The sequence below is a fragment of the Cyprinodon tularosa genome, unplaced genomic scaffold, assembly GCF_016077235.1.
Source record: "Cyprinodon tularosa strain WSP-4 unplaced genomic scaffold, ASM1607723v1 ctg553, whole genome shotgun sequence".
Classification (NCBI taxonomy): domain Eukaryota; kingdom Metazoa; phylum Chordata; class Actinopteri; order Cyprinodontiformes; family Cyprinodontidae; genus Cyprinodon; species Cyprinodon tularosa.
In genome coordinates, this window is record NW_024039289.1 from 377,775 (window position 1) to 393,920 (window position 16,146).

At 39.3% G+C, this 16,146-nt stretch overlaps 1 protein-coding gene across 1 annotated transcript; it reads right to left on the reverse strand.

Moving 5' to 3' along the window:
- Positions 1-11,285: 11,285 nt before the first annotated feature.
- LOC119796600 lies at positions 11,286-12,372 on the reverse strand. Its single transcript, XM_038305227.1, has 2 exons — positions 11,502-12,372; positions 11,286-11,405 (listed from the first exon to the last, which is right to left on the reverse strand). Exons 1-2 carry the CDS (start codon positions 12,171-12,173, stop codon positions 11,286-11,288), a joined length of 792 nt encoding a protein of 263 aa, XP_038161155.1. The 5' UTR covers positions 12,174-12,372.
- Between the last annotated feature and the right edge of the window lie 3,774 nt (positions 12,373-16,146).

Below are 16,146 nucleotides of genomic sequence, written 5' to 3' on the forward strand. Positions count from 1 at the left end.
CACAGTACAAGTTGCTTTCTTTCGGGAAAAGCCAGAGTCGCCCCACTCAAACACACAACGATTTCTCAACTGGTACTCGCAGCTGCATTTCCTATTGTTAGATTGTTATAAGTTACACTGCAGAAATCTGTTTTTTTGGACAGACAGTGCAACAGTACTGAAGTACATCAGCAACAAAACCAGATGCTTCCATACTTTTGTCAGATGACAGGATTTCTGTCATCTGAGAAGCAACAGATACAGACCAATGGAGATTTGATGGATTTAAAGAGAATCCTACAGATGAAGCATTCAGAGCATTGAGGGGTGAAGAGTCCCTGAAAACAAGAGATCTTTTCTCTGTAGGTCAAAGGAGGAGTAGCCTTCATGGCATGTTGATATTCATGTGATTCCAGCAGATGACCCAGAGATCAAAAGTGATCTGACAGGGAATGCTGTTAAAAAACATACAGAAAACTCAACAAACTATTTGATGCATTTTTTTCTCATCTTGGATTAAGCTGAAGACATCTATCGCATGGTTTCTCAAGGCCAAGGAAACTCTCATGTTACTGTGTCACAAAAGGAAGTAAGTTTGTGCTGCTGCAAACCTAAATCAACACAGTTTGGACATGTTGGAATGTGAGAATGGCTCGTTTGCTTAACAACGCAGCAATGCCAATGTAGGACAAACATCCAGCTGTCCTAGCCGAAGACATGCATATTTCTGTACTGATTTTGCGCCACATACATCAGCAGCTGGGACACACAGGAAGGAAACATATGTTGTCCAGGTTAAGACAAAAGTACAAATAAATGCAAATTCTGCTGCTGGGAAAGATATATCTCGGTGTGTTGTCTGTAAACATTAACTATTACAGAGGAATGTTAGTCGAGCAAATGATGGTCGAATTACTAAAAGAGATAGTGTTACCTGATCCAGCTCCCTTTACTGATGTGGTTATGGACAATTTTGGGCCTATAAATAGAAAAATAGGATGAAGTTACTTGAACAGATGGAGTGCTTTTCACTTGCATGAGCATTCATGCTGTTCATTTGGAAGTAGCCTACTCCCTGGCTTCAGATTCCTGTATAAATGCAGTCAGAAGATTTATTGTTTATCCGATTTTTAGATACATTTTTTTTTGTTATTTAGTTATGTTTTTTTGTTTCTCGTTAGTTATGAGTGATTTGGTTGAATTAAGTTTATGAATAGGCCGTCATTGGGACCAGCATGCATCTGGGTGGGCATATGTTTTTTTTTTAACCAGCGCAATACAAGCATGGAGGAAATGTTTGTTCTTTTGCATTTGCTTGCTTTAGAAGAAATAATCCACTAAACAGAAGGGCTTTACCTGAAGACGCAATTTCGTATTGCCTTTTTAAATGATTTTACCATGTTGCATACGTGGTCCTTGTGGATTTTATTGTGTTGTCAAAGCAGGGAAACACCATTACATATTTAATCACTTCATTTAATATACTGAAAAAAGCTGTACATTTTTTTTACATCTTTCAGTTGGATTTTCTCTGTGCCGCCCTTGCTCCTTTTTACTTCCCAACTTTCAGACACCATTGACCGAATGATTCCTGATGTGTTACGTAGGGGAGGGCTGAAAGAAAAAAGCCGCCATTGTGCAGGGGGGCAGCCCAGGCATGGCAGTTATGGTGAGCCGTTCTGTTAAAAATTAGATTAATACTGCTATTGATAAATTGTCAATTAATATTCCATTAAATAAATAGGTATCCCCATGAAATAAAACAAAATAAATATTTTAAAATATTTTTCATCTTATTTTATTTTTTCATATATATATATTTATTTTATTTTATTTAATTTTTTTTTCATCCAACGTTGTATTGATCACATGATTTATTTATATATTTATTTATTTAATCATTTATTTATTTGATAATGGAGTATTATTTTCTGACACCTTTATTTTGTAAAGACATTTTACATATTTAGTGTCTTTTATTCCTTTCCTTTTATTTAATATTCCTATATTCAAATTAGGAGGCAGAGTTTTATCTATCTAGGGGGGCTGGTTAGGATTGATCGAGTGCATCTGCTTTGCAGACACTGAGGTACTTCGATCATGAAAAGCAAAAAATCAGAGTATTCCCTATTGCTAAACTCTGTTTGGTCCTGTCACTACCCAATCTTTACGGGAAGCACGATTCGTACCAAAAGCTCATTTGCAGATGTGAAAGCTGGTATTCATCCAGGTCGCCATAAATAATGTAATTATAGTATTAAAAGTATTTAGTTTTATCCTTAAATCACCAGAGTGCTTAACTAGATAGGCATATCTAATGACTTTTGTGAGCTAATTGGATAGTTTTTACATTCTATCCATTAAACTGCCTGCTGAAGTCATCATCGGGCATGCTCAGAGCAGAATTAAAGTGTGCAATTCCATTTAAATCATTTCAGTTTATTGACACAGCATGTTATCTTAAGGCACTTTACAGACACAATTCAGTGCAATAACATTGGTTCAAAGTTTTCTAACTAAAGAAAACCAGCTGATTGCATCGACTCACTGACTCTGCAATCCCTCACACCAAGCATGCTAGTAGTGACAGTGAAAAGGAAAAGTTTCAAAAGGAAGAAACCTCCAGCAGAACCAGGCTCAGCGTGAGTGGACATCTGCAGAGGCCAAGGGGTTCAAGGAGACAGAAGCAGACATACAGAAAGAAGCAGAGATATAAAAGGTGACTGTCAACCAGCTCCACAGGCGGCCCTATCGCGCATACAGTTATTCACACTCAGCACCAGCAGCAGATCTGAAAACTCTGCAGGATGATGTCACAGCCAAACAGGAACGGATTAGATGAAGCAACTATGAAAAAAAGCAGAGAGAGCTTAACAGTTGAAATCGAATTAACAAAATCTTCAGCATGGGAGTGTCACAAACTGAGAATGTAGGACCCAGAATCTGAGGCGAGACAGACAGTGGGAAAGTTCAAAATGTTAATTAACAAAAACAGCAGAGCACATGTGGGGTTCTATGAGTCCAGAGAGAGTTCAGGTAGAAACGTTTGGATTTAGAAAGGCAGGCTCAGTAGATGAGAGGCAGGATGAGACACAACATCAAGAAAACCACAGAACTCTAAATTAACTATCTCCACTTAGCCAAAACAGGAACAGGGCACACTCAGTGAATAGAAGCCAAACAATGGCTTCCCTAACCAATGGCCACTGAGAACGAGAATATTAACTTTGTAAATTGGCCACCATATCCAACTTAAAGCAAACAAACATCCTCAATGATCTGGCCCTAATAGCTGGGCTGAGCCGTACATAAAGCAGCAGGAGCAGGTGGACAAGATGAATGATAATTAGTAACCAGAGAGGGTTAGACAGGTGAGTGAAGTGAGCAATTAATTTACCTATAAGGGCAGCAAACATTACAGGGAGAACAGAGATGGGATGAAGCAGAATGAGGAAGGGGTCAATATGTCCTCCAGCAATCTAAGCCTATAGCATCATAACTATAGAGATAGCTCTGGATAACCTGAACTACTCTAAGCTTTATCAAGAAGGAAAGTTTCAAGGCTTTACTTTTAAGCCTTGCCTTAAAAGCAGACAGTAGACTTAAAAGTAAAACCTGTGTTGTCCACACAGGTAGAGCTCATCAGTCTCATCAAAGTGCTGGGCTTTAAGCCGAGTGTTTTCAATCCTTGCATGCACCTACAGCCCAAATTGTATGATGAAACCTCAGGGTTTAAAAGTTCACAGCTTACGATGCATGTTCTCACACTGCATGTCTCACACTCTCACACTGCTGCCTGACACTCAGATGGATTCTACCTGCTCACACTGCATGTCCAAAAACTACACATCTGACTCTGCGCCGAGAGATGGAGCTGGTCTGACTCATTAATCTGGAAATAGAAGAACAAGAAATAACTTGGTTTGCAAGTCTCTGGTAAATCGGCTTGTAGCTCAGCTTCAACAGCAGGATTTGTCCACGAACACCTCACGACGGCCGACTGAATGTCAAACACGTTTTGATTTTCTAAAGACCTTACGATTACTGATTGGGAGGTGGTCATAAGAGGCTTATCGCCCCTGGTATCCCCTGTACACTGCATGACGTTGGACCCATGATGAGACTGTAAATCGGCCCGATCGAAAAAAAATCTTGCACAACCGGAGAAACAACCAAGAAGGACAAAAAATCGTACAGTTTACACCCGGCTTTAAAGAGCAGAAAGCCTTTACTCAGGGCTGGTTTCTTGTTGTGTTTAATTGCTTATTTGTCTCTTGCTTCCCTCGAGTATTTTCCCTGTAGTTTATCAGATTTTGTTTGGTTTTCAGTATTCTGTTAATTTTATGGATTTTTGTCTCAGTTGCCCGTTTGTCCTTAATTAAATCAGCAAACCTCATCTCTGCCTGCTCATCTCGGCATTTGGGTCCTCATAACCTCTACTCAACCTGACCTGACTTTACCTGCTGTCAATGTCTTATTTGCAGTGTTGGGAAAGTTCTCTTTCTACGTGAACTAGTTCAAAGTTCAGTTCACACATTTTAAAATGAACTAGTTCAGTTCATAGTTCACAATTCCAAAAAACAAACTAGTTCATAGTTCTTTTTTTTTCTTTTTTTTTCATATATTGCTCAATTACACCATAGCCTACTGTAGAACCACAGACAGCAATTATTTTATCAGTTGTAACACTGAAACTGTGCGTCAGATTTCATCTTCATATCCAGTTTTGAATCCTTATCCAACCAGGGTTTACATTAGCATTGAGGGGACAGCATTTCCCCATTGTTGCTTTAATGCTTTGTTGCTGTCCATTCACTTCACACTAGTAGCAGCTGCAGCTTTCACACCTACAGTATATTCTCAAAAACATCAGGAAAAATGTGCTGCTTGAATGGTCTTTTTTATGAGTAATTATTAAAAGAAAAATAGGAAAGTAGTCTTTAAGGTGCAAATGTTTTTTTTTTATTTTAATAATTTTTTCCATTTGAAATTTCATTTCAGTACATACTAAAAAGGAATCCTGGAAAATTATACCAGGCAGGTTTAACAAACAAGTTACATGGATAGTAAAACCCTCAAGAACAGGGGTCTTCTTTTCCAGACCAAGGACCCCCAAACTGATGGCGAGATGGAGCGGGGACCCCCTAACTATATATATTGTATGAAATTGTGTCCTATAGTCACTCTATTACAGATGGAGTAATGTAAAGAAATTAATTTCTCCCTGGGATTATTAAAGTTTTTCTGATTCTGATTCCTGGTTGTTGTGAAGGAAACGGTGCCCAGTTTGAAAGAGCTCCTGTGTGTCGCTGAATGTGAGCATTGATGACTGAAAGACATCTTCTGCCTCCATTTATCTGTTTACTACAGTGTGTTGATTTCATGTTAATGAGTATTTAAAGACATTTCAATTAGTGGGGGAAAGAAATGCAGGGGGGGAATATAAAAATATCAACTAACCATGCAGACGCTCATGCAGTACCTCCGTAGACCCCCTAGGGGTCGCGGATCCCCCGTTGAAGACCGATCAAGAACATTTTACTAACACAAACTGAGGGACCAGGCTGAGGTAGGAATTTAAGGTTACTGAAGTGCGGATTTTTTTACTGAAAGCCGGCGGGCAAACTTGTTGCCATCATCCTCACCGACCACCTGGTCATAAACCTGTTTTAAGTCGCCTCCTTTTGTTTTGATGACGCACGCGGGTGTAGGCTACGACGCTTGTAGCTGGTGTTGCCAGATTGGGTGTTTTTCCCGCTACATATTAAGGCCTGTTTACGGTGTGATTTAGCCGGGGTTTCGCCTGGAGGGCTTTATAGAAATCTGGCAACCTGTTAAACGGAGTTGAACTGAGAGAGTGTGCCGTTCACAGACGCCAGAATGAACGAGTTCACAATAACGTTAATCAGGGAGTAATGCAGTACGTTCAGTTCACGTTCGCCCAAAATATGAACGAGTTCATGAACTTTCGTTCAATGAACGCGTTCAGGCACAACACTGCTTATTTGGAGGTTTTGCTGTTGCTGTAGTGCAGACATCTTTAGCATTTGACATAGATATTTGCGGAAACCATTTATAGCCAGATTTGGAGGAAGTTTTCCATTATTCTTTGAAAAAACTGATATATACAGGAAGTACCCTGAATGTATGAGGTTACAGCAAACACGAGACCTTATTCATCTGATCTCATAGCGGTCCACTCAGTGGTCATCTACATTCCCTACTGATGGTGCCCAGGGGGGGCAGTGGCAGCTGCAAGACAGCCGCCCTTCTGTCAGTGTTCCTCAGAGCAGCTGTGGTTCAATACATCTTACCATCATTAATGTGTGAATGACTGAATATAATGTAGATCCCCTGACCACAGTGTTTTCATAGCATTTCATAGCATTTTGCCCTGAAAATGCTGTAGTTGATCTATTCAGTTTAAGTTTTTCTTTTTTGCATCATGTTAACAACAGAAATAGTTTTCAATTTTTCCATGATTGAACCTGGGGTTCCACAACACCGCCACAATGTTATTGCTGCACAAAAAGAAGGTAGAGGGAGCCAAGGATCAACCCTCAGCCCTTTGACGATGTGGGCCCAATTACATAGGGTCACCCTACTTTCCGTGAAGTGAGGGAAACCGTTACACAATTGTTTGAATAGATTAACCACCACTGTTCCCAGCAACCTAAATTTGTTTTTACATTCATGCTGATTTTGCACAGTTTCTATCTTAGTCAGTTCAATAACATGCTGCTGTTATTTTGCACATCTCTGATGTTGCTGCTATTTTCAAATATCCATTACTGTATAAAATGTCCATAGCTGTATATTGGCTATTTATTCTCCGGTCTTATATTGTTAAAACTCTTTACAGTACAGTATTTTATTGTTTATCTTTTATGTCTTCACTATTATGTTATTCTTATACACTTTTCTAAACTCCATATCTGTGTGACAATTTTTTCTATAATCCTTTTGCTGCTGTAAACACCAGAATTTCCCCATTGTGGGACAATAAAGGGATGTTCTATTCTATTCTATTCTAAAAAAAAAAAAAATTGTTTTGTGTTTAATGCACTTTATTTCGTTTTATTTCCCCTATCTCAGCAAGGAAGAAGGACTAAAACACATCAATTATGCTTGCATCTTGATCAAAATGTTTGAATTTGAGAAGGTGTTGACCAGAACAATACTATTTCTAAAGTCGGATACTGAAATGATATGTATACCTGTAACAGTCATTACCTGCTTTGCACAAAGTCTTCATTTTTAACTAAAAATGTTCAGTCCATCACAGTTTTTCTCATTTGAATGTTCTGTATTAAATTTTCCGGTCCAGGCTAATTTGGTAGAGGGCTCTCATTTGACCAGTTGCACCCTGAAACCAGTAAAACATGAAGCAAAGAGATTAAAGCACAAATCTGTATAAACCAGGAAAGAACATAGATGAGAAAGAATAGCATTAATCTCTGTTGCTTTTTAACGTTTAATTTTTGAACAATGTTCTATAGCAGGAGAGTAAATATCCTTTATGTCCTTCCCTTTTAGGCAGGGAGGATGATACCTTACCTTTTATGGGTCTCTTTTTGTCCCAGGTGCTTCCCCCAGTGGATGTGGAGGCTTGGGGCTCCACTTGGGGTGGATTTTCTTCCTTCAGTTTTAAAATAGCAGTGGCAGCAATGACTTATTAAATATTTAACACTTTAGTTGACACACTCTAGGTGTGGACCACTGCGGTTCAGTTACACCCATGTCACTACCACAAGTTCACGCAAACAAAGTGTAAAAGTTGATACCTCCACGTCTCTCAGAGGAAACAGTGACTCCTTGTCTCCCACCACAGACAAGTCTACCACCTGTAGATACAGTACAGCAATCTGTTAGCCATGTGCCAGCATTCACGGCTCATATGCTGCTGTGTGTGACACACTTCTAGCAGAGACACACTCTGGCACCACCAATCCTAAAGTATCCCCAGGAAGTTAAAGGCTTGTGTTGGCAATGGTGTTCTGAACTGCGTTTGGTATAATTGTGAGTATAACAAACCCAAATGTACACGTAAACAGATTAATCTGATCTGAACTGTCAAAATTCTTGTCATGGACACATAATTTCAGCTCTATGTCAGTTAGGAAACCAACTCCCCGTCCATTATGGGGTGAACATTGTTGTTTTAAAGGGCTAGCTCCTGTGCAGGGGTGAACTCCAGGGCAGGACCTCCAATGCCTGTCTGCCTTTGACTATTCTTCATCTTGTTAGCTGTAAAAGTATAAATGAGAAGGAGAAATGTTACACTGAAGCTGCACCCATGGGGAATTAATGGCAAACCGCCAGGTTAAAAAATCGATTACTAGGAAGAAACTTCCTGTGATGACTAGCATTCAGTTTCACTCTCATACAACTCTCTGCTCTACCAGGCAGAAAGGGACGTGATCAATCTTGTATTTCACACGTCCCTTTCTGCCTGGTAGAGCAGAGAGTTGTATGAGAGTGAAACTGAAATGCTAGTCATCAGAGGAAGTTTCAATTAGGTAGCAAAGACATTCTTTCAATTTAGGGCTGCTTGTTGTTTGAGGGCTTTTACTTTTTAAAAGAAGAGTAGAATTTTGCCATTTGTCCTCGCTGAATTCTAACGCAGCTTTAAAATCCGAATGATTTCACTTCTTGTATCAATACGATGCAATTGCTACACCAGCTTCCAGCTTTATTGCAACCCAAACGTTATTGAATAAAAAAGCCCAACTAACCAGATGCAATTATTTTTTTTTGTGTTTTTTTAATCTGCTCCCAAGGGTTACATCTGGGGATGAGACATATGCAGTACAGTGATTGGGGTGCAGGCTGTGTTCAGTGACACTGATGTGTACCTTTAACGCACAGCAATCCTTTGCCTCGCTATCAGGCATTTCTTTGATGCTGCCACTGTGTTTAACTTTTCATTGAGACTTTTGTTTTCCTCTCTTTATTTCTGTAAGATAAGTTTTATATATGGCGCTCTCCCTTCTGCGCTCATGGTTGTGATGGCCTGCAACCTTGAACCCACCCCTTTATATGTGTGCGTTCACAGATTTATGAGTTAGCGATTGCCATTGTTGTAGATAATTTCAACAGGCAGTAATCCTGCTAGGTTGAGTTCACTTTGCAGGCCTCTGGAGATATAAGCAAATTAACATTGGACACAATAACAGTTCAGCTGTAAGTGTTGTTCTCCTCTGCAGAGTAAAATAAAACAATTTCTTTCTTGCATATCAACTCTCAGTGCTCATTTTACTTCACAGTATTTAGTGTAAAATCTCCCTATCCATGTGAGCAATGACTTTTGAAAGCTGATCCCAAAACAGCTTCTTCCCCACAGCCACCAGACAGCTGAATGTTGAAAAAATGGAAAAACTGAAAAAAAAAAAGTGTGGAAAAAAAGCTGAATGTTTAAAAAAACCAACTCTAAATCATGTTACAGTCCCTGCAACAAACTGACCATATCAATGCTTTTTTTTTGCACCATGTTTCTTCTTCTCCCAATGTTTACATTTTATCACTGCTGCACTTTAAGAAATGGAGATGCCATGAGAGCTGTACAAAATGAAAATTCGTTTTGTATACACTGTGTATACAAAAGGATAATAAAGTTTGTTTAGGTCTATGACTAAATCTTGGCTCATCTAGAAATATCACATTCCTAATGTGTTTGACAAAATATTTATCATAATTCACTTCCTTTTTTTCTGAATGTTTGTTACAATCCTGCATCTCTTCATCTCTATAGCCTGTTTAAATGGCACTGAATTATTTTTCATTTTTCCTTTTTCCATGTAAACAAAGCATATACTGTCATGGTCTTGATGCTGTTGGTTGGAAATTTCATTTACACCTGTCATCTGTCTAATTGGCCTGGCGACTCAATACGCTCATATTGTCCACCTGGTTTCTGCTGCTGTTTATGCTTCCTGTTTGCCTACCATTGGTGCCAGATTATTCGAGCTGTTTGGTTGTGTTGGTCTAGTGATCTTGTATTTGTTCTGTAATTCTGATTGGGACTGTTTCTGCCTTTGGATAACCGAGTTTTGCCTTGCCTTTTACAGTTTTTTTTTTTTTTGGGCTGATTTCTGGATTCTGCTGGTTAACTAAACTTGGACTGTGTTACTGACCTTAGCTTGGATTCTCCTCTGGTACCTCTTTGGCTCTCTGATCTTCCGGTCTGTAAACCTGGTTCTTATTTCACTTTGCTTCTGGATTTTCCCTCACGGACATTGCTGCCTCCTCGGCGTCCACTCTGAGCTCTGAAAGCGGCACCGGCCGCAAGCAGTGGACAACCTCCCTCTCTGATTCTTCTCCTTCCTCTGGGATCAGACTGGACTCAGAACCAGGTCAGTGACTTTTGCTCTTAGTAGTAGTGATCAGCTCCGTATTCTTAGTTACTGACCTGAGATTTCTATCCCTGCAGAGAATCCAGGCATCCGCCCCCCTGACGACCACCTGCACGCGTTATTTAGAGTTAAATAAAGGCTTGTTTGAAAATCGTCCTGATATGTCTCTTTCAAATAATGGGTCCAAGGTTCTGAGGGCTTGAAATTTACAGTTAATTCCAATTCAATTGATGTGTTTTCTATAATTACTGAAATTGAATATCCATTTTATGGTTAATTTGTGTTTAGCTGCTGAGCTGTATCTTTTACCATCAAGGGAGATAAGCCTCCTCTCCCAGCTAATGTGCTTGATCTGAGCCATGTTAGCATGGAAGACAGATACAGAACAGTGCGTAAAAAGGGGTTGGTGTTAAATGTTAAAAGATTAAATAAATACCACGCTTCTAAATAAACAACCCCTGCCCTAGGGCAGGAAAAAGTGTTTTTAATGATTGCCTTGAAGCACAGACAATATCATTACAGTACTGATTCTGGAAACAGCCAGGCTGGTTAAAGGTTAGGTTTGTTGTGTTTTCACTCTCATGCAGAAAGTCCCTTTCAAGCCGGTTAGTCTACTTCTCCACATAATCTCCCAAAATCTCTATAATGTCAATAATGGTTGATTATTTGTCATTAAAATTAATTAAAAACTTAAAAAGAATCATATAAGCTTTAATATATTACAGGAAGGTAATAATACATAATATTTAAATGAGGCTTGAAAAAAAAACTCCCTTTATGGGAATCAAGCAGTGTTATAAAAACCAAACCAACACATGACAGAAAACAGAGAAATCTTAAATGTTTAATTTATTTAACTTGTATAAAACCAGATAATCATGACTAAAATCCACACGTTTAAAGCAGAGATATTTTACAACCACAAATTCAAATCAAAAGCCTTGAAGCATTAAGTTATGATTCCCCCCCTTTTGTCCTGTAGGCATTTACCAGTACGCCACAAACAAAGAAAAGGAGCAGCATGATGAGAACTATGGTGGATGTCTTCCAAGATTTGATCTGTTCATTGCAACTCTGTAGTTCGAGGAGGAGGAAATATAAAGTTTATCATTACAATCAGACACCGTAAGGTTTTCAGATTCTCCTTACAATAAATTGTGTAATACTCACATTTCCAACTTGGACGGTCAATCTCACAGCAGCAGGGTTCCCAGATTGTTTCCCATGTTGATCTTGGACATAGCAGAAGTAATCCCCACTATCCCCAGGCTGAACATTCTCCACAGTCAGTGACAGGTTTCCATGTGTGGACCAGTCCCTTGACACAGACAGTCTTTCTCCGGGTTTCCTGGTGCAGCCATCAGGACTGTTCACACACAGAGGATGTCCATTTTTCTCCCACTGGACAGTCAAACCATTTTTCCCAGTGGTTTCAAAGTAACAAGGGAGGAGCACCGTCTCATCCTTCGCCACAGACGCTTCCCATGCAAGAACAACCTCTAGCTGGAAGCGTTCCTCTCTCTTGTTGTCAGACTTGGAGCAGCTCAGCTCATAGATTCCTCCATCGGCATAAAGCACGTTAGTGAAGATGATCCTTGAAGACTGGATGTTTACCCGGTCTCTGTGCTTTATCACCGACCACTCTCCGCTCTGAAATGTAGCCAGTGTCAGGGTACCACCTTGTCCCAAAACCCGCAGCAGAGTCCCTGATTCCTCCGGCTCACAGCTTATGGGAAAGATAAACTGATCTCCTAAGATCACTTTCATACAGCTCACAACATTTAGACAAAGAGCAAGGAAGATAATAAACGTACTTAAAAGTCCTGATAGCCGTGGTGCCATTATGATCTTCTTGTTCTTTCAGGAAATGCTCCAAAAGGTCATTCGTTTTGTGCAATTGGCAAAAAATATATATTCAGCAGATGCTAAATGTACAGAAATACTCCAGGATTTTTTCCCCTTCTGTTGTTGAGGTATTGCTCACTGCTCAGCCTCAGCCATGTTAATGGCAGCACTTTGAAATGTATTAGTCATCCTTCAGGCTATGCGGCCAATCGCCTATGAGGATATATCATCGTCATACCATCAAGTGAAATCAGAGAAGGAAGGTAATGGAGCAGACCTAATGCGGGTCAGACCTAACAGCATTGATTTACCAGTGTATATACTGAAGTGTAAATATTTTAAGGCAGCTCTTCTAAGGGCAGTCACAGGGTGCAGTTTTAGCTACTTTAGCTCTGCTTTGCAGGCTTTCAGAGGAAAGTGATTGCACAACTATGATACACATTTCAAGGGCATGTGATAAGAAAATTACACTATTTACATTGCTGAACAGAACAATTATTAGAAACCAATAAGGTGTATTTTAATTTTCTGGAATTGAAATCTCTTTGAAGTCTCAGTGTTGGTGGATCTTGGCCAATATGCCAATTCAGCAATTAAAGCCCCTATTCTGACAGAGCTATAACCATGTTTGATCTCTAAACAAAGTCTGTGTTCATTGAACTACTAATAAGAGCACAGAAAGATATAACAACCAAATACAAACAGCATTCTTTTAAAAGAATCTATGTTTTAATAATCAAGAATTAAATGCCATCCAAACTAACTGGCTAATGTCATACATTTATAATAACAAGACAAAAAAACAATCAATATGCAACAAGAAATTAGTGAAAACTGTCATGATCTTGACACTGATGGCAGGATTTGGTTCATCTCCTCCACCTGCTTAGCTCTGCCCAGCTCTCATTGTCACTCCTCAGATCGACCTGTTCCTGTTTCGTATTTAAGCTGCCTGTTCCCAGCAGTCAGTGCCAGATTGTTCGAGCCGAGTGTGAGAGTTCTCTAGTGCACCAGTGTGTATCTGATTACCTGATCCTGACTAGTTTCTGCCTCTGGAGGTCTGAGTTTTGGTTGCCCCAGTTCTGCTCTGTGTGCCTGATCCGTTCTTGGACTGTTACCTGGATTCTGCCTATTTATGACCATGGTTCTCTCTCTTGTCCCTGGCTTGGAAACTCCTTTGTTACTTCTTCGGATCTCTGATCTTCTGGCCTGGATACCTGGTCCTGCTTTGACTCTGTCTTTGGATTATCCCTCTGGATTTTTCTGCTCTTCCGCTTCTGCTGGCTTCTGCTTGTCAGTCTGCTCTGCTTCTCTCCTGGAACTCTGTGGGTCGCTCCCTCCGCATGCTGCGGAGAACCAATCCTTGTGGAATCCACTACTTCCTCTGGGCTCAGACTGAACTCATAATCAGGTTAGTGCATTACCTGTTCTTTTATACACAATCCATGCCCACACTTCCCCCTTTAACGTTCTCATGGTGGTCTCAACAACGTCCGCAGTAACAACACACATAAGGCGCACCGCACTATAGAGCGCGCCGCACATTTTAAGGGGAAAAAATATGCGCCTTATAGTCGTGAAAATACGGTAAACTGATGAAAGAGACCTGGACAAAAATGATGGTACCGTTAATATTTCACAGTAATGAAATGATTCCTGTAACGGCCAGTGAGACACCTGCTCCTCTCAGCAGGTATTCTGATCCCCTCCTCATGAGTAAACTGCTCCATTGTCTCAGTCTTGAAGGAGCCCTTCAAGGCATGTTTCAACTCCTTAAAACGGCATTTAGTTCAGTGCTTATTAAAGTCCAATGTTTTCCTCTTAGCCATTTTTGGGGGGTTTTAGTTGTGGGTTTTGGGTCATTACCAATGACCAGAGACTGAGAATGAGCTTTCTGACACTGGGGCAGCAGAATTATCTCTCAAATAATCTAATAGTCTTCATTTTATTGAACCCTGCAGGGATTCAAGACACCTTACAGTAGATTAACAAAATCAGCCCCAGAGCATAACAGAGCCTCCTCCATGTTTCAAAGTAGGGACAGTGATCCTTACTTGATATGCTTCATTTCCCCTCTGTAAACATAAACATGTACCTTAGTACAAAGGTCATTTTTTGTCTAAAACCATGGAAAATTCCATTCTGGCTTTTCCATGGTTTGCTTTTTTGTTTTCTGTTTTTGCTATCCAACAATAGTGTCCTCCTTGGTTATCCCCCATTAGGTCCACATGGGTTCAAACAGCTGAAACACTATATTACTTCTTATAAAAGGATGAAAATGTGATCAACATTTTCTTTTTTTTACCATTTTAAATTGAACATTCGACTATTTTCTAGGTTTAAAGCAATTTTGACACATTTTTTGTTATATTTTTTTGTCCTGTCTGGCAATGTGGGAAAAAGAATAATTGTCTTGATGCCAAAAACAGCCAAACAGATTTTGCTTTCCCAAGTGGAGCAGTAGAGCTTTTGCTATAGTGTTGATTCATACATGTAAATTTTGTTATTATAATTCATGCATATAATTACAGATTATATGGACACTGCAATGGTACAGTAGAACAGGAAAGGAAAAACAGGAAAAGGAGATAAGATGAAAGAAAAATGAGATAAAAGGGAGACAATGATAAAACGTCTTCTGTCTGCTTCATCACCTGCAAAGAGAGATGTAAAAAGAAAATATTTGTTGATTTTACATATTTGGTTCACTTGTATCTGATAAAAAAAAATATAGAAGTGAGAGACTCAGAGGATACGACGGAGTATTGGGGCCTGGCTAGAGTTTTTTTTTTTCTATTTCGAGAATAAAGACTTAAAATTACAAGAATAAAGTTGTAATAACACGGGAATAAAGACATAACATTACGAGAATTAAGTCATCATAACACAACCCATTTCAGAAAGAAAGCTTCAAGCTCCGACCAGAATATGGCGGCCAACCAGCACCACCAAACAGTAACCTGAGTCTACTTTGAACTACTGCCTAATTTGGTGCTAGCGTGGTAAAAGATTTCCTTATTTGTCAAACCAGAGCCAAAGTATAACTTCACATAATGCTCAACATTCCTCATTTTAGGGAAGAAAATGCTTCTTGTAAGAGTTGTCATAAAATAAGACTTGTTTCTCGTAATTTTAGGACTTTATTCTCTTACTAGTACGACTTTATTCTTGTAATTGTATGACTATTCTCGTTGTGACTTTTTTCTCGTATTATTATGACTTAACTCTCATAATTTTTACGAATTTATTCTCGTAATTTTACTTTTTTCTCTTAATGTTACGACTTTATTCTTCTAATTTTACGACTTTATTCTCGTAACTTTGACTATTCTCATTGTGACTTTTTTCTCGTATTATTACGACTTTACTCTCATAATTTTTACAAATTTATTCTCGTAATTTTACTTTTTTCTCATAATGTTACGACTTTATTCTCGCTATTTTACGACTATTCCCAGTGTGACTTCTTTTCTTGTATTATTACAACTTTACTCTCAAAATTTTACAAATTTATTCTCATAATTTTATGAACTTATTCTCGTAATTTTACTTTTTTCTCATAATGTTATGACTTTATTCTCATTATTTTATGACTATTCCCATTGCGACTGTTTTTCTCTTAAAGCTACAGTGTGTAATTTTCAGCGACATCTAACGTCCAGACTGCAGACCGCAGCAACATGAACATCTCCCCCCCACCGCTTCTCCCCCCCAACAGTACGGCGAGCGTTACGGGACAAAATGTCTTCCACAACGTCCGCATCACCTACCTTATCAAATGATGAGGTTTGTTTACATAGATAATTTTACAGATAGTATTTCATTACTCTGTGTAGGGTATAGATTTCAGTACCGTCTCAGTTCATCTCTCTCAATTTGCCGTAGTTACTTTCGAGCGTAATCTCGCAAACGCTAGTTTGTTGGCTCTGCGCTGCCGTAGCGCAAAGATGTCTGCCTCCATGGCTGCGAG